Consider the following 21608-nt stretch of genomic DNA (forward strand, 5'->3'; position numbering starts at 1 on the left):
GTCGTCCATCTACATGAAGACTTCGCAAGAACTTCGCGACACGGGCGCCGCGGGAGACAACTCACGCAACTGTAAATCCCATTAAATCCGTTCAAGAATGGAATTTGGATTTACCCCGATTTACACGGATTTACAACAATTTACGTCGTCACGGGATTTACGGGCGCACAGAAAACTGTTTGGCTGGATTTAGGTTAAATCCTGCTAAAATCTGATGCCAAATTTGATATCAAACAGCCCCTTATGGTTTCCTGCAAAAAAAAAAAAAATGTTGGCTAAATTACATTTTAATTCTCCTCATTTCACCTGTAAATGTAACATATTTATTGGAAGTTCATGTATTTTGATTTTGACTTTGGTAATAATGAACGGAGTTCGCCATTTAAAATTATAGATTTTGATTTTGGCTCTATTGAAATTCAACTTGAATAAATAAATAATTGATTTGGATAAATTTTTTGAGTTGATTGGAGCCAGATGTGTAAACAGTCCGTTGAATTCTTAGTCGAATTCTTATTTAATGAAGTGTAGCTTGTTTAATTTAAGAGCTTGAGCTTGACTAGAGTGAAAAATATGAGGCTTGAGCTCGACTAAAATGCTCAGGTTGGATAAGAGAGCTCCATAAGAAAGCTCAACTCGAATGATTGAGCTCAAGCTAAGCTTGTTCCAACTCAACTTCTAATTTTGAATTTGAATAAAAATAATTAATTATGTTAACATAAATGTCAATTTGCTAAATCGCCAAAGCTTGGTCTAGCTCAAGCTCATCTAATATATGAGCTCAAATTTAAGCTTGAACATGAACTCATTACTATAAATTGAACTAATGTATTAGTTAGAGAGTTGAGTTAGAACTGAGTAGACTCAGTGAGCTTGCTTGGCTCACTACTTGAAAGAGGATTTTTTTCTTTTTTTTTTATATAAATTTTAAATTCAAGCTCAACATCATTGATTATAATTTACAATTTAAAAATAATAAAAAATTATATAAAAACACTGTTTTTGCGTCTAAACGAGCTTCATAGTCATTATATTAATACATATGAATTATATTAATATAAATTTAAAAATTTAGATACTCCTTTTAATTTAAAATACAACTAATTAGCTTTATTATTTGTTGTATTCACTTAATCATTCACAAAATTAAAAAAAAAAATCTAAAAAGTATTGGTGGAGCGCATAAATACTTTTTAAAGATAATTTTATCTATATATTTCATCAATTAAAATCATCCAAAACATGCAAAATTATTAATAAATTGCCAAATAATCATACATACAATTATGCTCAATGATTTGTTATATATATATATATATATAAAGATTTTTTTTTTTTTTCAGGATTTTTTGATTTAATAATGTAAGGAAAATCCTATATAAAATACTGCTTTCTATGGGCTAAGGAAAGAAGAGTGACAAAATTCCTTTCATCTACTCAAGAAGTTTTCCAAGCTCAGTTGACTTCCAAATTTATGAATCGGACAGAGAGAATCATCTGAATTTTTCAGTCTATTGTAAAAGCGCAATCAAACTGCAGTTATTGTAGTAGCTACGTTTTAACTGCGCTTTCAACTGCACTTTGATTACCCTTTTACTATAGACAGAAAGAAATTCGGATCAAAGCACCAAAAGATAGGTTACTGTTAAGGCAAATCAAAACAAAAAAACAACAATCTTAACTCACTCCTTTAGACTTCAACTTTACCTCTCTCTAACTTCAGTTAGCTGTATGAACAACATCTTTAGTCCCTCCTATCTTCTCGCACAGTGATGGCAAGATCAGCCATGCCACGACCGTCTGCGCTTTGGAAATCTTGTTCGAGCTTGGTAGGGATTCTGCAGAGTGGAAATGTCGGGAACAAAAGCCGCGTTCTCTGACGCAAGATAGTGAGAGTTTCTCGGCCAGTTGAGCCCCGACGAAGTTGGCGGAGATGGGATTTCTGGCACCTGAACCAAACACTCTTCGGCCTCCCTATCTTCATCAGGTGATAGGTTTAATGGCGACCCGTCTGAACTTCCAAGCTTACCACTGTCAGCCTGCCAAGGAATGCAAATCAGTAAGAAAAGTTTTGTGTTCATGGCATATAGAGATGTTTTAACTTTTAAATTCTCTTAGGGGCTGTTTGATAGCCGGATTTAGGGAGGATTTGAGCGAAATCTAGCATGCAAACGAAATCCACTATAGACAGAAAATTTCGCTGATTCGCTCTAAATCATGGATTTCCGAAATACTATATTTTGCCGGATTTACGAAATCCATGACGCTAGAGGAAGAGTACGCTGGGTAAATCCTGCTTTATAGCCAAACATTCACATGAGATTTAAGAGGATTTATCATGAATGTTACCAAACAATTTTTAGGATTTTCAAAATCCGGATTTAGAGGATGCTACCAAACAGCCCTTTTAAGGAAAACAAGATTTTTAACCTTAGAAGAACCATTATCTGTGAAGTCATAGTTCTGGTTGAAATCTGTGAATCTGAAGAACTCATCGAGTGGCCATTCAGTTATACTTGCAGCCATTGGAGCTCCTCCAAAAAATGTCCCGAGAGGTTCCATTCTTCCATCTTCATAAACTTCATTAATCTCTCCAGAATATGACATGGCTTGTGGACTTGACTTGGGGCGCTTAGGAGATCGCTCGGTAAGTCCTTTAGCAGAGCTTGATTGTTCCTTTGAGACTGATGGAGCTGATCCAGTGGATTCGAGGCCTACCTGAACACCTGTAAGCAGGAACCTCTGGTGGATTGAAACATGAGGATTTGCCGTGTGAACGGAAACATCACAGTTTCTACAAAGAATTGCTCGGTCTTCCAGGCAGAAGAAATAGGCAGAAGCTTCCTAAGTAGATAAAAGAGAATGTTAACTGTGATGGTAGAAATATCACAACCAAACAAAAGTATTTAGTCAGCTTCGAGGAAATGATAAATATGACTAAAATTTAAATAAAAACTTACATATTTTACATAAACAAAGCAAGATTATCAATTCAAAATTACAGTTAATGCTCTTGGATTGACAAAAATGGTGGAAAGATATTGCCATTGAAGTTTTTTGCTCATTATCTTTAGCTCATGAGAACGTTACGAGTAGCTTTGCATGTGCTGAAAACTGCACAATCCAAGTACAGGTTATGCCTGTCCAGATAGATACGCATCATTATGATTTCCATTATAATATTCAATATATGCCTTCGTGTTCTGATCTGATGCTTTTGCTAACCATTAATAGCTAGAGAATTCTGAACTTTAAATATCCTGCTTGAAAGATGTAGCTATCAGTTTATTTCAGTCATGCTTGCGTTTAAACTCCAGTCCTCGAGAAATTATTAGGTGCGGACACAGGATGGAGAGAACCATCCGAATTTCTTTCTATCTATAGTAAAAGCGCAGTTACTGTAGCAGCTGCACTTTGACTGCGCTTTTACTGTAGACAAAGAGATAACCGAAAAATTCTCTACGTCCGGTATCCGCACCTAATAATTTGCCCCAATCCTCAACCCCATTTGTCAATTCATACTTAGACTTGAACAAAACTTATCAGGGACAACTGTGGTTTAATTTTAGCCAATACGATAAAGACAAAAAAAAAAAGTGCGTTTGGACTATGGAGTAAGTTTAGGAAGTGTGAGATTCAGACAAAAGTAAAAGGATCAGGCATGGACTTGGAGTAAGTACAGGGAAAGGGACTCTGCAACGATCTAGTGCAATTTTCAAACCTAAGCTGAAACTGATAAAATGAATAATTTCTGCCAAGTTATGTTCATAAGGCAATGCAGGACACTACTGACATCTGCTTCTCAACTAGATTTGCCATAACGAAGCAAGGTCAATAATATTTTTGGACTGAAAAGCTGCCTCAAGCTAATAAGCATTGTCTCTCAAATTCCACTAAGTGCGATTCTTGAATAAAACTGAAAACAATCTGTCATTTAAAACAAACTGATTAACTTCACAAGTATACACCCATACCAAACAAACACTATCTTTACAACTGTTAGTTAACAACACAAATGGTTCTACAGTCCACCTGGTACAATATTCAGCTTCCAACACTTCTCCCCCTATTCATCATTCAGTGCCTAATAACATCTTTTTTTTTTTTTTTCAGGACTATACTATTAGACTTAACATCGGTTATTTGTAATGCAGTTTTGAATAAACACTAGTAAGTAATTGTTGCGTCCTGGAAAATTTACGGCGGTGAGAGAGGTATAGTTTAATGTCTTAGCTTTACACGAAAATCCATCACACAAATAAATAAGAGTAGGGGTATAACATTCATAAGAGACTAAAATTTTTATGTGAAATATCTTAAAAAAGGGGAAATTATGGGGCCTGGCCCAGTTTGCAATAATCCACTAGTACTGATGGTTGAGTACAACTGAGGTATTTCATTGGGGGGAAGTCTTTAAGTAGCAAATACACATTGCATAGAGCTTGTTGCATGGTAGTTGTTTTTAAAAGAGTCTTAATATGTTTGTTTAGTCGGTAGGATTGTATTTGGGTAACCGAGGTCGAAATGATCATAGTCGGCGAGCAACTGTGGTAGGAGGGATCGTGGTTGACAGGCAACGATGGTCGGAAGGACCAAATTCGGCGGGTGATGGCAGTCTGCGGGTGATGGTGGTAAGAGTTGACCGTAATCTGATGACGACAACGGTTGGAAAGACCATTGTCGAAGGACGATGCTGGTCAAAATGGACTGTAGTTGACGTGTGACGGTGGTCGGAAGGATTGTAGTCAGATGATGATGGTCGAAGGGGCTACAGTCGAGCGACGGTTGATGGCCCGGCGGAAGTCCAACGAAAGTCAGTGGTAAAACTTCTTTATTTCTATAATTCTTGAATTAACAATTAAAATAGATTCTGATATCTACATCACACAAGCTCTGTTTAATTCCACTCATTCAACTCTCTACCTTACAGAATATTTTGGCAGACAAGAGGTTTGTTGCAGGGTCCTCACAATGTTAAGGTTGATATCACCGCAGCATACCTACTGCAGATAAAAAGTGGCGTCAAAATTTCCAAACACATTTTCAGGTTATGTTCATCTCAAGTAAGCAGTTCAGCAGATCTTCACCCAGTCAGGAGCTCCTGGCTCTATTTTTTTCACCTAGTTAAGAAGATTCGCGAAGTAACCCCAAAAGTCCTAAGGCCCTAAAAACACCCTCAACCTGTTATTTACATAACTTTATCGGTTCAACCAGAATGTAAACAACTAGGCACCACAACAATCATCATGCACAGCACTCTTTATTCTTACCGAACAACCCACTTTACTAATCCAACTGACTATTGCAATGGATCTAGGCTGCTGGACATTTGCAGTAAACCTCCGAATGAGGGATTCTGAAAACCCTAATAAACTAATATAATATGGACAAGTCTCAGCACAGTGCCAGTAATTAAAAAAAAAAAAATCGGTGAGCAAATGGCAATCAACTACCAGCAAAGTCAACATCTCCGGTTAAAGACAGAACGACAAACTCCAAAAATAGAGATATAATATATGCATATAAATCTCGAAACAGGATTCATTCTTAACCAAGACAAAATAAAAAAACATATCCCCAATCCACGGGTCATAAATCCGAGATCTAACCTCTCAACATGAAAACCCTACTATCAAATATTCGTAAAAACAATCCCGCTAGGTGAAAGAAAACAAAAGAAGATCGGAGCAAAACCTGACAGATATCGCATTTGGGAACCCTGTATGAGGAAGTTGAAGAGGAGGAAGCCGCAATAAGTGGCACTCTCTGATGCTTCCCTGCGAGCTTGTTGGCCGCATGGACCTTCTCATCGCATTCCCAACACAGCGCGGCCTCATCGGCGCAGCAGAGTACCTTCGCCTCCGCCTTCTCGCAAGCGTTGCACTGTATCTTCATCCCAATCTCTCTCTCTCTCTTTCTCAACCAAATCGGGAATCTAGCCTTTGAGCCTTTCTCCTCGCGCTCTATTATTCTCTCTGAATTCAACGAGATAGCCGCTGAAAAAAAGGAATCGATTCTCTCTGTCCGGGAAGCGGAAGCTGATTCTCTCCTCTTATCGTGCTCGAGAAAATCCCCAAATCATGACGAAATTTTTTTTTGATGAGTGGTCTCGAACAGCGTACAGCGGTTTTGGTGACGTGGCCTCTTTCCGTCCCACTCGGTTGGCTGCGTTCTAGTTGCTTCCTCCCGTGTGGGCGGTAAAAATATATTTTTGCCTCCTTTGACTAAAAAAAAAAATACATAAAAGCTTTTTTTAATAGGAAATAATCAGAAAAATTTTCGATTTATTGAGGATATTAAAAGGTATTTTCATTATCGATTTTTTAAAATTATATAATTGCAGATATTTTAAGTGACTATTCAGAACTTTGTTATTTATTAATAATATTTATTTATTTTTCATTATTTACTTGTGTTGAGAAAAATTAGATTCATTTTTGTTAAGAATTAAATTTATTAATTTATTTTTATTTTAATTTTGAAATTTTTATCAAAGAAAATTAAATTCTTATTGATTTAATGATGAGGGAATCATATCATATTCCATCCAATCATCACAATGTGATGCAAAGATATACATTTTTAAGCAGCCAAAAATAAAATTTTTTATTTTTTTAAATTATTCAAATGAATTTAATAATTGCCAAACTTAACATTTATGATCAAAGTGATTATTTAATTCGCCTAAAAAACTTGATGTGCTTCACTAAAATAGTGAGTGAGAGAAAAAATTTTGAATTATTTTTTTAATAATCTCATATGACTACCTATTTTAATTTTTTAATATAAAATATCAATTTTTTTAATATTAAGAAAAAAAACTTAAAGAAAAAATAAAATGATATCAAATAAAACCTGCCAAGGAAAAATTATTACGCGCGGAGTCCGGATTTCATCATGACTCCAATCAGGTGGAGCAACGTAGTTTTATTTTCCTCTCATGTAAAAGAGAGAGAATTAAAAAAAAAAAAACTTACCTGGCTTCAGCTTATTGTACTCAAGACGAAAAATTACGTTTGGACTCTGTACGTAATAATCTCTCTTCCTAAGGGCGGAACCCTTTGGAGGCTAGGGGGGAATGGCCACCCTGATTTTTTTTTTAAGTGTTCATTATACTATTATTTAGGTAATTTGTCCCACTTCAATCTATTTTTTAGTATTTATTATAAGGATTTATAGACAATTGCCCTCCCCTAACAATATTAAAATACTATGGCCTTTATGTAATTGCCCCCAATATAATTAAATATATTGTGCAGATGTGTTATTGTTAGGGAATGATGAACCAAATAAAAAGAGAAATAGTTAATCAAAATTTGTTTCGGGGGCGCCGCTCCCTTGGACCCCTGACATATATGTTAACATTTACTTATAACTGAACATATATTTAGGGACAAATGTATGCCAAACATGGATTTATTTTTAGAATGGTTAGTCGTGTTTGTGCATGTGCATGCAAATTTGATGTAAATTTTCTCTCCTATGCGCGACCTTTTTTCATTCTCTCTCCAAACCAAGAGAGAAATGGAGGACTTTGATGCTGGCGTCGAAGCATTAGTACACAATTTTGGGCCATTTCTAGATGGAGGGCTTTGACATGAGTGTCAATGCATCAGTGTGCAATTATGGGCCATTTTGAGATCGTGGCAATCACTTGCTTTCTCTGATGCCAAATTTGTGGCACTTATATTTAGGTCAACAAAGACCACCTTTCAATCCAAAATTTACCTATACTTAAAAATTGTCTTTGGCATGCCACAATAAAAATTTTGATATAAAATGTGTCACTTATGTTTTGGTCAACATAGATGACCTTTCAATCCAACTTTCAATCCAAAATTTACCTATACTTAAAAATTGTCTTTGGCATGCAACAATAAAAATTCTGATAACGATTTTTAAGTGCAACGAATATTTTAAATTCTACAAATTTTTTTTTTTCAAAAAAGTAGCGGATGCTACTCACCATGAAAGGATGTCATGCATGAAAATTTTTATGCCATGGTGTTACTTTTCGTCCTTACTGGCACTTTAAATTGCCTTAACTAGCTAAAAACCATTTATGAAAATGGAGAACTTTCAATCTTGACTGTTGCTTTTTTCTTAATATTGTTTAAAACTTTATTAATTATTAAAAATCATTGTCTTATTAATTCAAATATTCTGATGGTTTCCGTTTGGTTTTTTTGGCCACATGGCAGTCAGTTGAAGATAGCCGCCTATTTGCTTTGTAAAGGTCTGCTTGCTGTAGGAAATGTCCTGTGAGAATCGGAAAGGCACTGAAATGCAAAACATGAACAATAAGGCTTCACAACAAAATTTAGTTCAATCAACATGCAACTATCTTAGTAATAGCTTTCCATGGTGGAATTCAGGTGGACCTCATATTGTGTTGTACCCTACTACGACTAATTTATATGCCAACGCAAACTCTCTGGCATTAAATCAGATAAAACAAGTTGGAAATCAGAATCAAGAGCAAGAGTCGTCATCAACACAGTCCACTGGACATTCTCATCATGAAGTGTTCAAAAAGATTTAATTTTTTTTTACAACGTCATGTTTTATAAATATAACCAAAATTTCATAACGCTTCATCACATGATATAATTAATTATGTCATCATTAACATTTCTTAATGATGTCAGAATTAAATGATTTTAGACTTATTAGATATGTCTTATCAAGACATTCAGTATAATTTTAAATGTGTTTGATTTAGAAATCATTCAGTCTTCAATTAGTGCGTTGAGTTTTCTATTATGTTTAAAGACTTTAAGAATTATGACCAATCAAATCGTCAATATTTTGTTTCAATAGACCTAACTTCAATTATCATTAAAAAAAGATCCAATACTTTTTTTAGTTTTTTTTTTTAATTGTAGTTACATTCTTCCAAGTGTTTATTTTTTTATTTTTTACTTTTTCAGCTTTTAAATATTATAAAAATATTCTATTAAAAATTTAAATCTTGTCTTTTCTTTATTACTTAAAAAAGAGAGAAAAAAAAATTAATATATGTGAGAATCTCACTTTTTCTCACAATATACACAATTGAGCCTCTCAAATCAACTTAAATCTTTATCAACTAAATTATTCACATTCAATGTATCAGTTCATTAAGATTTTTTAAAAATAAAAGATAAATTAATTTAGTATTATTTTATTAAAATTTATCTTCATAGTTTTGCTATGGCAAATGAGATAATTTGTTAAATTTAGATTTCTTTGGGATGACTTTAAAAGAGTTTCTTAAAATAAAATTTTAATATAAAAATTAAATTTTTTATTAAAAAATTTGCTTACATTTGAGCTGACAGCTGAGCAGATTCTGCCACGTCAGCACGTCCAGTTGGCTGCCACGTATGCGGCTCAAAAAACAACACGTCGACAATCCATTCATGATGTTCTTTGCTCCACGCATATTATTATTATTATTATTAGAAAAGGTAGGCATTAATATGCAATTTTATAGATATAAATAGATTAATATATTGGAGGGTAGGGTGGTGGCTTAACTAAATAAATAATAAATAATTCATCACCATTTTTGCATTGAAAAATTTTTTCATATAGGTACAAAACTTTGGATAAATTATTTATCTCAATAAGTCATGAAACAATGACTTCACAAGAAATTGTTAGGAGTTTTTTTTTTTTTTTTTTTTTTTTTTTTCTTTCTTTCTAATGCAAATATCATTGTTAATTTACGTCAGAATATTATGAAAAGTGCTTTAAAAAGAGCAAAAAAATCGTCTCAAATGAAACTCTAAGCTCAACCAACTCCATTGAACAAAATTTTTGAAATTCAATGACGTCATGGACATTTAGGCCAATCAAGGCAGACTCACACACACATCACATATACAATAAGCTGCCCTACATCCCTTGTACAAATTGTTGTACAGTGTCAAAATTCCTGTCTTGTTACTCAAACCCAAAACCTCTCACTTGATAGCCTAAACTCCCAACCGACAGATCAAGATTAATTGTTTAGTTGCTAATGGCCATTTTGTATTTTTGTACATAGTGAAGGGGTATATTTGAGTTTTGAGTAAGTTGTTTGTATTTGTATGAATTTTTTTTGAAAATATATTTTGACTATATTTATTTGTTCCCTCAAAAATAATTTGATTTATTAAAAAATACATAAATATAATTCATTAAAATTTTGCTTGGTATAGATTTCTTTCTACTTTCAAAAATAAAGTTTTAGTACAAAAATTTATTATTCAAAAAATTTTGTATTATAAAAATTTTTATATTAAAAAATTGCTTTATAAAACAGTAAGAAAACTGTTCGAAATGAAACATTAATAATTTATGAAAGTTCACAATTTTATTTGCTCACAGTTTAAAAAATTAATTTTTAATTCAAAGTCACATTTTAAGCATTATCGCTTGATTTTTTTAATTACCACAAATATTTTCAGTATGATCATTCTATTCAAATTCATGCGAAGGATAAAAAAATAGCTAAGTTGATGGGTAAATGGAAGCTCAACGTTTAAAACACTTGTTGATAATTTACTGGTTTACATGTTTAATTTTTGTAATATAGTTTTGGGCTTCGTATGTGATAATTTTATTTTTATTTTTTAAAGTAATTTTCTAACAGAAAAATTTATAGTTGAAAAAAAAAATTGTATTAAAAAACTTTTTAGTAAGCAATAAGAAAATTATTTCAAAAGAAACCTTAGTATGTTACATTAAGTGTTTTTTCATCTCCAAATGCACAAGTGGAGAATATATGGGCATTGAGATTAGAGGTGCAAGGCATTTGAGTCGAGTTTTAGGAACAAGCTCTTGATGACCCCCTAACTTGAGTTCGAGTTTGAGCTCAAGCTCAATTCTATGAATTTGAATTGGCTCACTAAGCAACTCATCTAATACTGATACATCGTCAAAAATTGTCTTGATCAAGCATGAATCTTAAGGCATATCCAAGTTATGCAACTTATATAATTAAATATAGATTCATCCAAACTCCAATCTTGACAAACTTATGCTCAAATTGAACGTCTTAGCAAGGCAAACACCAAAGAAACTAAAATCGGCCCAATCCAATCCAAATGTATTAATTGGATGACCAAATGATATCCAAATATGACATGCTTATAGTCGAATCGAGTGGCTCGATGAGACAAATCCAACGAGCCTAATATCACTTAATTAATCCTGGCATCATTGAGGCGCATAAATGCAAAATGAACGCTCCATAACTAAGGGGATCAATATTGGTTATCTGATGAAGCACTCCCGTGGTCTTCAAAAATTCGTGCCCCGACCTCTTCGCAGCCCCTTTATTTTCTTTGGGTTGTCGAGGAGAGTTTTAACAAGTTCCGAGGTAAATTTTCAAAAGGCATATTGAGTTTTGAATATGACATTACCAAGAGATTTCGCTCTCATTTTGAGATGACTTTATGATCGGAGTTCATGTTTCATATAGGCGCAAGCCCCTATGGTTATTTACCCCTCTCAGTGACGAGAGTGAACCTTCGATTAAGACTAGTCCCCAAACAGATACGTAGTATCCAATGTACAGTAGCAACATGATTTGGTATTTGAAAAATAAATATTTAAAATTAAAAATTTACCACCTTATACTTAAAGCGAATGGTGGGGGGAGAGGGGAGTGATGACAGACCCAATCAAGATCTCATAGTTCCATCGTCTTGGGTTTTGGCTTTAATCACTCAAATGTAATAGTCCCTTCAGTAGTTTTAATGACATGTAAGTACTTCCATAGTTTTATTGTGTATGTTGCATATATAACAAGAGGATCTATGTTTTGTAACGGTCGACTTCAATTTCATTAAAAGATGATTGTGATTTGAAACCATAGAGATACACAAATGATTTGGAGTCAAATACTTTAGTTGTAGATGGAATCGTCAAAGATGATTTTGATTGAAGAAATATATAAATAAAGATGGTCTTTTTAAATAGGGCTACTGCATGCTAATCATACTCATAATTTTCAAATATGTTATGAATCATTAGATAGTAATAAATTTGATGAATTTTGACTCATACGCAATTATTATGATGTTGATTACAAATATATATAAAAACCAATTAAAAAACAAACTAAACTAACATGAAAAAAATAAAATGAAAATTAAAAATAATCACATGAAGGTCTTACAGTTTTTTGCTTCTTTCCAAGCTTCAAATCAATTGTTAACTTCCCTAGCAATTCAAGGGAGAGAAAAAACCCGTATAGTAGAAGGATCAACTCTAAGGGCATCTCCAACTGAACGTCAAATATGCTTCTAGCCGAACGCCAAATCGTCCACTATTTGCTTATGGGTGAACAGTGCGATGCTATTGGCGTTGCACTATTCACCTAGGCGATTTTTCTATCTAAACCGAATTTGACAGTAGAAACACGTAAAAGAGGAGAAAGATGGTTACCTTCATAGAATCACACAAAATGGAGTTCGATTGGAGGTAAATCACGGCATTTTTGAGTTTCACTGTATTTTGGAGTGAAAAATGAGATTTTCGATTGGAGATGCCCTAAGGCCTTATTGTTGATTCCTAGAATATTACACTATAAGTAATGAGGACCCCTTCGGCGCGAAAACACATCGCTGGACAAAGAGGTATAGGGGACAGAGAGAGAAATCATTTTAATATCATCTTATAAGAGAGTGAGGCAAATGAACCTTCAAATGAGGGGCATTTGCTGATATCTCAACAATATCCCCATGCCTAATTGGAAAGAATAGATGTGAACCATCAATGTATATAGTTCCTTCTTTACCATACCATGAGATATGCATAGATTGATTAGACTTAAGCAAACCATGCAGTAAAGGAAAATCTACAGCTTTAGGTGAAATGGGTTCTCTTACCATGAATTGGAGGTCACTACTGGAGATTGGCATAGTAAATCCTCCAGCTGATAGCATGGCTGCAGTTGATCCAGCAGCAGTGCATATGCGAAGCCCGCTCGATCGACAATTGACCAAAGAAGACCACTTCTGATCATCATGTTTGACTCTGGAATTACAAATCAATGGGTTCTATCAGAAAAGATGAGATTTTAAGCTATTTGAAGGAAGAATCTTTTAGAAAATTTCAGTATGGAGTACCGAAAGGAGAATCGCGACACGGTCGCCGGGCAGGGATGGGAGATCAAGACATCATTTAGAGCAAATGCTGGCAATGGCTTATCATTTAGCTTTGCTGAGATCCTTGCTAGCTCCCAGGGTTTATTCTTTCCTTCAAGAACTTCTTCTAAAATCTGGAAGAAATGTGAAATAAGACTATTTAAAAATAAAATAAAAGAATTGACAGTAGGTTTAATCAGGGGCGGAACCCCTTTAAAATAAGACTTTTTTTTTCATTATACGATTATTAAGGTAATTTGTCGCCCTCGATCTATTTTTTAATCTTTATTAAAAGTGCTTTTAGGCAATTACAACCCCTAAAAGTTTTAAAATACTATGGTCTTTAGACAATTGCCTCCATTATAATTAAATATTTTGTGTTGAGGTGTTATTGTTAGGGAATAATGAACCAAATACAAAGAGAAATAGTAAATCAAAATTTGTTCCGTCAGGGGCACTGCCTCCTTGGACCCCCAATATATCTACCAACAGTTACTTATAAGTTTGCCCCCTGAAAATTATGAATGATTCCGCCCCTGGGTTTAAATGTTTAATTACCTGCTCAAAATTTGCCACGGTGGCAGCACAGAGGTAACCAGTGCTTCTTGTTGCATCAAATTCATCGCATACCTCGTCGACCTGCATTCAGATGGTTAGACAATCGGCTATGGAAATAAACATCAAAAAAGAAAAAGTATTTTGATGGAAAAGTTCAGGCTGGCAACAAAAGAAGATAATTAGGATAATAACCAGAGTGAAATACTAACTTCTTGAGGTTGCGTAGGGTCTGAATTGACTCCAAGAATTGGAATGGAATTATCAAGTAAGTGGCTAGCTTGCAAAAGAGTTCCATCTCCTCCGACTGTGACCACAAGATCCACGCCATGAATTGGTTGGGAGATATTGTTCCTGAATAGAGGTTCAAAATCAAGATTTTTACGTCTTAGCACATCCTGGCAGAAAGTAATCCCTTCATTGTGAACTCTACAGCGGTCATCCAGATGATTTAAGATCTGCTGGGTTACCCAGGATAAAATTAGCTTAGCAAGATCTATGCACAGCTAACAAAGGATATTAAAAAGTAATTACTTAATAAACGCTAACAAAGGATCAAAGCACCCCTTCTGCAAGCATCCTCAATGGGTGAAAGGACTAGAGATAGTTTTTTTTTTTGAGGTAGATTAAGTTTGTTTAACGATATTCGTGTAAGTGCAAGCCATGACACTATCAATTCTTCATGAGTTTCAGCTTGACTCAAAGAAGCATATCTAAAGCACAAGATTCGATTGTAGAATGTGTTTTTTGATTCGTGGGCTTCTTAGCATGGGAGCTGGTCGAAGTTAAATTTGATATGTTGCTTACATTCATTGAAAGGCCCAAATTAATTACGAAGTACCCCCGCAAAAAGAAAAAAGAAAAAAAAAACTACTTTTAAATTATCATTTAAAACTTTGATAAGAGCATTATGACTTACAACTCAACTTGTCAAAGGCTTAATAAAATCCATTGTAAGTTATTTTGCTTTTACTTTGAAGTTTGGATGACACGACCTCACTCTATACCTAAAATTTTATTTAACAAGAAATAGCTTGTGCATCTAGTCCAACCATGTTGAGGCACGCCTTGGTCAAGACCAACTCTAATTTTGAAATAAAACACATCAAACACACTTTTTAGTACGTTGCAAAAAATCTGCAAAGGTTGAAAGTGTGAAATGTCCAAAGCAAACACGAAAGACTTTTTGAAATATTTGTATGATAGGAATCCAATTCCCACACAGCAAAAACAACAATAATAAAGAGAAAACATGATGCGGAGCATATTAGTTAAATCAAGGTTTAGGAATAGCTTATCTAATTTAGTACTTTTTTCTAGAGAGTTCTAGGCATTTCTATTATATTGTTATAAATAGCTCTTATAGGTAGAAGAAGAGAATGAATGAATATTTTTGGAATTTGAAACAGTTTTCACTGTTTTTGATCTTCAAGAGCTGTTTAGCTCTTCTTCTTTTTCTCCATCATGCTTCTTTGGTGATTCTCCCCACATCAAAACACATAGAAATCAACAAGAAAGAAAGAGATTATGGGCTAATTTTATTGATATAGGCACAACAAACAAAGATACAAGTTGATCTACTATTCTAGAGGTAGATCGGCTCTCCACAAACCCTAGACGTTACTTGGAACAATTCCAAAGAAAAACTACAACAAACACACAAATTGCATCATGAAAATAAAACAACCAAATTAACCCTAATATAAACATTCATGCTTCCCTCTCAAATCTAAATTCAAATCAATCCTCTTTCCCTAAATAAACATTTCCTAATTCTCTCCCAAATATGAATTCAAATCAACCCTTCCACAAGAAATATCAATAAAAACCCAATAAAAACGATGTTGAACTCAGAAATTCAACAATATCCCAAATAGATTTTGGGAAAACTATAGAGAAATAATAAGGAAAAACACTCTTGATTGAATAGTAGATAAAAGAAACAACACAATACAATGGATCTTTAATTCGAGAGGAAGATCCGGCTCCCCCAATCCCTAGCCGATGGCTAGAGCCCTCCAATCTACCATCAAGGGTACTGAAATGGCTATCTCCTGAAGCTCCCCCACACATCTCGATAAGGCGTCAGCCATCTTATTCTTCAATCCTAGCTTATACTGGATCTCAAATTCATATCCTAACAGCTTAGATAGCCACCACTGATGATCCTCAGTTGTTATCCTTTGCTATAACAAGTATTTCAATCTTCTCTAGCAGCTCTGACAAACCCAACACGTATGATCGCAACTTATGAAAGGCTAAGACTATGATCGCAATTCCCTCTCATTGGTTGACTTCAACCTAGCTCTGACTGTCAACACTTGGCTGAAGTAGGCTATGGGTCTATGAGTCCGCGTAAGCACGACCTCCAACCCATATCCTGATGCATTTGTCTCAACCACAAAGATCAGACTGAAGTCTGGTAGTGCCAAAGTCGGTACGTTGGTCATGGCCTTTTTCAGCCTCTCAAAGGCCCGTGTAGTTGCCTCTCTCCATAATAAACTATATTTTTCTTCAGATGCTCCTTTAATGGCCAAGCTATGGTGTTGCAGCCTCTCACAAATCTCCTGTAGTACTCGGTCAAACCTAGGAACCCTCTCAGCTCTCTCAGATTCCTAAAGGCCATTTTTACATTACCTCAATCTTGGCCTGATCGGCAGTCACCCCCTCCTAAGAGACCACGTTCCCCAAGTATTCCACACTGATTTGTACAAAGCCACATTTCTTCGGGTTGGCCCTTAGCTGATGCTCCTGTAGTACTTTCAAGACCAATATGTCATAAAAAAAGACTAGTACGAACTCCATTTTTACATGCTCCAAGTGCTCTCCTATAGATCTATTATACACCAATATGTCATCAAAAAATACTAGTACGAACTTCCTGAGATACAGTTTGAATACTCTCTTCATAAGCGACTGGAAAGTAACAGAGGCATTGGTAAGCCCAAATGGCATCACTAAGAACTCGTAAAGCCCATCATGTGTCCTGAAAGCAGTCTACGGAACATCTTACTTCCTCATCCTGATCTGATGATATTCCAACTTCAGATCCATCTTGGTGAACACCACGGCACCACATATCTCATCAATCACCGGAATGGGAAACTTGTCCAACACGATCTTATTCAAGGTCTGGTAGTCCACACAAAATCTCCATCTCTCATCCTTCTTCTTGACTAGTAGGACTAGACTAGAAAAAGAGCTCACACTTGGCCTGATGATCCCTGCCTTCAACATCTCTCAGATCAGCTTCTCGATCTCATCCTTTTGAATCTAAGGGTAACAGTAAGGCCTCACTTTAATCGGTGACACCCCTTCCTTCAAGATGATGAAGTGCTCCTGCTCTTTTGGTGGTGGTAAGTCTTGAGGTGGCTGAAAAATCTCACTGAACTGTTGCATGAGTGATTGTACTGAGAGAGGAATCCCCTTCCCTCCTCTAGTTTGATTCCTTCTAAGCTCTGCAGTTCTATCAGAAATCCTCCTCCCACCTCCTGTATGGTCCTGACCATGATTTTGAGAGACACCATGTCCCTGGACAACCTTGCATCTCCTCAGATCACTATCCTTCCTCCCTCCACCACTAGCCATGGTGAGTGCTCCCAAATTGACCTTAGTATTTCCCAAGACCTGTAACCACTTTATCCCTAGAATGACATCAGTGCTCCCCAACTCTAATGGGAGAAAATCCTCCCTCATATGAACCACATGTATAATCAGCACAACTCCCTGACACACTCCTCTACCCATCTCCACTTTCTCATTGCCCATCATCACCCCATAGCCCCCGATATCCACCAACAGGTTAACGACCTGATTGGAGATAAAATTCTGGGTAGCCCCACTGTCGATCAGCACAACCACCTCTCTATCTTATATTTCTCCTTTCACTTTCATGGTGTGATTCGGGGTGAACCCCACTACTGAGTTCAAAGAGGCTTCAACCATGTCAAGATGCAGCTTCTCATCCTCTACCACTGCCTCACTCTCACCTCCCTCCTCAGCTTCCTCGTCATCACAAACAGTGAGAACCTGAAGAGTTCGATCCTTACACATGTACCCCAGTGAGTACTTCTCATCACATCTAAAGCACAATCCCTTCGCTCGATTCTCCTGCAACTCAATGTTTTTTTAAAGTTTCCCCCAAATCCCCCCCTTCAGACTTCTCCTTTGGGACCTCACGAAGGCTTTTCGATGCTAGTCCCTTGGGAGCTAAAAAAGTGGTAGTTATCTTGTACAATCTCCCTGAAATGTTGCCTCTGGCCCCCTCTCCAGAAAGTTTTAATCATCTACCAACTGCACAAGCTCTGTAGCCTCTCCCAAGTCACATGGCCTCATCACTCTGGCAGCCGCTCGAATCTCTGGCTTGAGTACCTTCATGAAGTTTCACTCTTACATAATCTCAGAAAGTTGATCAAACCGGCTAGCTAGGTACCCAAACCTGTCACGATACTACATCACAGAACCCTCCTGCATTAGTATGAAGAATTGCTCATAGAAGTCCCATCTCCTATTGGTTTGTAAACGTTTTAATAAGCGGTCCTTAAACTCCCTCCAACTTCGAATGAGCCTCCCCATGTCTCTCTAATGGTACCAAACCAACGCCTTCCCCTCCAAAAACATACCAACAGCCATCAATTTCTCCTCATCTGTCAACCTGTTGACGACAAAATACCTCTCTACCTTATATATCTACCCATGTGCGTCTTCGCCTTCAAAGATGGACATATTTGGCTTCCTTACATTCAGATCACATATGTTTTCCACTTTCCCCTGAATCGTCCGTAGCCTCCCATTCCCTAAAAGGGAGGTGCTCCCAAATGTCCAGATCTTCCCTTTTGTGCTCATACCTAAACTATTCTTCAAAGTCCCCTTTCCTTCTTTCAAAATCAACACCCTGACACTCATAATCCACCCCTCTTCTTGCAAACTTATCATCTCTTCGCTCGTACCCAATACTCATCTCCTCCCTAGAAATAGGCTCAAGCGGAGGCATCTCGTCTCTTTCTCCATAATCTTTACCTCTGGATTCTCCCCTCCCCTAAACGGATTAGGGTTTCTTCCTCTTCTTGGACCGTCGGTGGCTTCCTTGGTTGTAGATGTTGTCATATTGGGTTTGACTTCAAGCAACTTCTTCGGCATGTCCTCCACGACGGAATCTTCCATCCATCTTTGCATGAACGGATGCTCCATCCATCTTTGCATGAAAGGATGCAAATTGGTTTTGAAAATCTGATTTTTTTTCTCAAAATCTGATTTCAATTTGGCTAATTCTCTCTCTAACACTTCTACTTTCCTTCCGACCATTAGTATCCTAGACCGAAGTGCTTTGATACCAATTTAATAGGAAATATCAATAAAACCTGATAAAAATGACGTTGAACTCAGAATTTCAGCAATATCCTAAGCAGATTTTGAGAAAATTGTAGAGAAATAACAAGGAAAAATACTCTGGATTGAATAGCAAATGAAAGAAACAACACGATACAATGGATCTTCAATTCGAGAGGAAGATCATGCTCTCCCAATCCCTAGCCAAAGGCTACAGCCCAAACAACCTAAGAGAAACACAAATTCTACATAAACATCACATAACCTAACCATAGGAAGAAAAGAACTACTTAAAGCGAAAGCATAAATACAAATCCCTAAACATCCCTTTAATTTGAATTTTCCCTCTCAAAGACTTCCCTAATTAAAGCAATTAATCTCTATTATCCCTGCTGGAGCCCACAAGGCTGTCCGCCCCCCTTGCTGTCGGCACTTCTCTTCCGTCTAGAATAGAATTGAACCGGTCCAGGTTGGACCGGTTCAACCAGTCCATGAACCAGTCTTACACCCTCTTTTTCCTAAATAAACATTTTTTAATTCCCTCCCAAATCTGAATTAAAATCAACTCTCTTTCCCTAAATAAACTTTATGAATTTTAGTTTTCTATAGTAAGTAATTAAAGTAGAACTAATCCAAGCCTATCCTCCAACGCATCAACCTTCTTAGCCACCATAAGTCCCAAAAAAGATGCTCTAATACCAATTTGATAAGAATCCGATCTTCACACGGCAAAAACAACAATAAAGAAGAGAAAGCATAGTACAAATCATCGAGAAAGAAAGAGCTTATGGGCTAATTTTATTGATATAGGCAGAACAAACCAAGATACAAGTTGATCTATTATTCAAGAGATAGATCGACTCTCCACAAACCCTAAGCGCTGCTAGGAACAACTCAAAAGAAAAACTACAACAAACACACAAATCACATCATGAAAATCAAGCAACCCAATTAACCCTAATATAAACCTTCCTACTTCCCTCCTATATCTGAATTCAAATCAACATGTTTTCTCTAAATAAAACCTTCATAATTCCCTCCCAAATATTAATTCAAACCAGTCCTCTTTTTCTAAAGAAATCTTTCCTAATTCGCTCTCAAATCTGAATTCAAATCAGTCTTCTTTCTCCAAATAAATATTTCTTAATTCCCTTCCAAATCTGAATTCAAATCCGTCCTTTTTCCCTAAATAAACCTTCATAATTCCCTCCTAATTTTAATTTTCTATAGTAAGTAATTAAAGTGGAAGTAATCCCCTTTGCTCTTCTTGCTCGCCGCCCACCCTACTAGGGCCCACAGGCTTAGTCAGTCAATCACTGTATTTCATAGCTAACGAGCAGAATGAATGGAAAGGAGATTTATTGTATTGAACATACATAACAAAATGATGTACAACTTCCAAAGTTATTATATTTTATCAAACAAGTTCAAAACATTATTTAATTTTTATAGTAGTACATAAACAAATTAACATGGTATCTTAAGAAGTGACAAAGTGGCTAAGTACAAGAACCAAAAGCACAATACTTGCGAAATCAAGTAATGTTATCATTAAAAGAGGTGAATAAAATACAGTAAAATTATACAAATCACTGTAACAACTATAAGTAAAAGCTCTTAAAATAAATAAAGATAATTCCATGCCTAACAACTATATCTCCATTTCAAGATAAACAGGAAATTAAACATGTTAATAATTCAAATTACCAAGAGACAAAAGAACCAATCTCAACCAACGCAAGGGGAACAACCAAATACAACACTATATCTCCAATCTAAAAACTGAACTTCAAAACTTCAGGCAATGGGGAAAAGTCAACAATATTTCTACATAAATTCAGGTGATTTCTCTTCACATCCTCTTCCTTGGAATGAACTTTCTACAAGGACAGATTTCATGTGATGCCCCAAGATCAAACTTGGAAAGAATGTCAATCAATTACTCAAACAATTTACCAGAGTTATCTAAAACTTTCAATTAGACTGTCTATCAAGCATCTATGAAATTTAAAACATCAATATACAAGTCGATTCATATCTCAAAAGTCATGTACAATACTCAGGAACTACACTACAATCATCAGTACTGAAATCTATCCTGAGTACAAAAGAATCAAAATCAATCAAAAGATAAAAACCTGAAGATCCGGATCAATTCCTATCTTCTGCTCCCTTGCCCTGACCTGAAAATATCAACCACATATAATGAGCTTTACAAAGCCCAGCAGGTCACCTAATACCTATAACTGAAATCAAAGCACGGCGATGCTATCAATATGCATGTCAATCAATCACAGTCAATCAAATCATCTCAGTCAATGGTCAATGAATCTGTGCAATACGGAAATCCAATAGTCAATAAAACCAGTCAATGCAGCAGCAGGCAAATCGATAAATCAAGCTCAATCAATCCACGTCAATCTCGAAGAAATCCGTACACAAAAGAAAATCAGTCAATCCGTCAAATCAATCAAATCGTCGAATCAATCAATCCGTTAAATCCATTGCTATTAAATCAACTCAATGCGATCAATTAGTAATATCTATTCAATGAAATCAATACGAGGAAAGCAATGAATCTATATACAAAATCAATAAATCTATAGG

The 21608-nt window shown here is 35.7% G+C and overlaps 2 protein-coding genes across 3 annotated transcripts in view; both read right to left on the reverse strand.

Moving 5' to 3' along the window:
- Window positions 1-115: 115 nt before the first annotated feature.
- On the reverse strand, window positions 116-5895 carry LOC110095314 (B-box zinc finger protein 22). Of its 2 annotated transcripts, XR_003700605.1 has the most exons (4): window positions 5695-5895; window positions 2431-2844; window positions 1708-2039; window positions 116-251 (listed from the first exon to the last, which is right to left on the reverse strand). XR_003700605.1 is itself a non-coding variant. In XM_020820808.2 (3 exons), the coding sequence occupies exons 1-3, from the start codon at window positions 5893-5895 to the stop codon at window positions 1782-1784; spliced, it is 873 nt and encodes a 290-aa protein (XP_020676467.1). In that variant the 3' UTR covers window positions 1378-1781. The 2 variants fall into 2 exon arrangements, 1 of the variants encoding a protein (XP_020676467.1); XM_020820808.2 differs by lacking the exon at window positions 116-251 and having other exon boundaries at window positions 1378-2039.
- A 6589-nt stretch (window positions 5896-12484) lies between these two features.
- The window catches only part of LOC110095331 (probable NADH kinase), a 15049-nt gene continuing 5925 nt past the window's right edge, over window positions 12485-21608 (reverse strand). Inside the window, exons 3-7 of the mRNA XM_020820835.2 lie at window positions 13886-14131; window positions 13677-13757; window positions 13101-13252; window positions 12861-13008; window positions 12485-12717 (exon numbers count right to left, since the gene is read on the reverse strand). Of these exons, the coding sequence (XP_020676494.1) occupies window positions 12700-12717; window positions 12861-13008; window positions 13101-13252; window positions 13677-13757; window positions 13886-14131 (645 nt within the window). The 3' untranslated portion in view covers window positions 12485-12699. The remainder of the gene's footprint in view (window positions 12718-12860; window positions 13009-13100; window positions 13253-13676; window positions 13758-13885; window positions 14132-21608) is intronic.

This window comes from Dendrobium catenatum, unplaced genomic scaffold, assembly GCF_001605985.2.
Source record: "Dendrobium catenatum unplaced genomic scaffold, ASM160598v2 fragScaff_scaffold_501, whole genome shotgun sequence".
In the NCBI taxonomy this organism is placed as follows: domain Eukaryota; kingdom Viridiplantae; phylum Streptophyta; class Magnoliopsida; order Asparagales; family Orchidaceae; genus Dendrobium; species Dendrobium catenatum.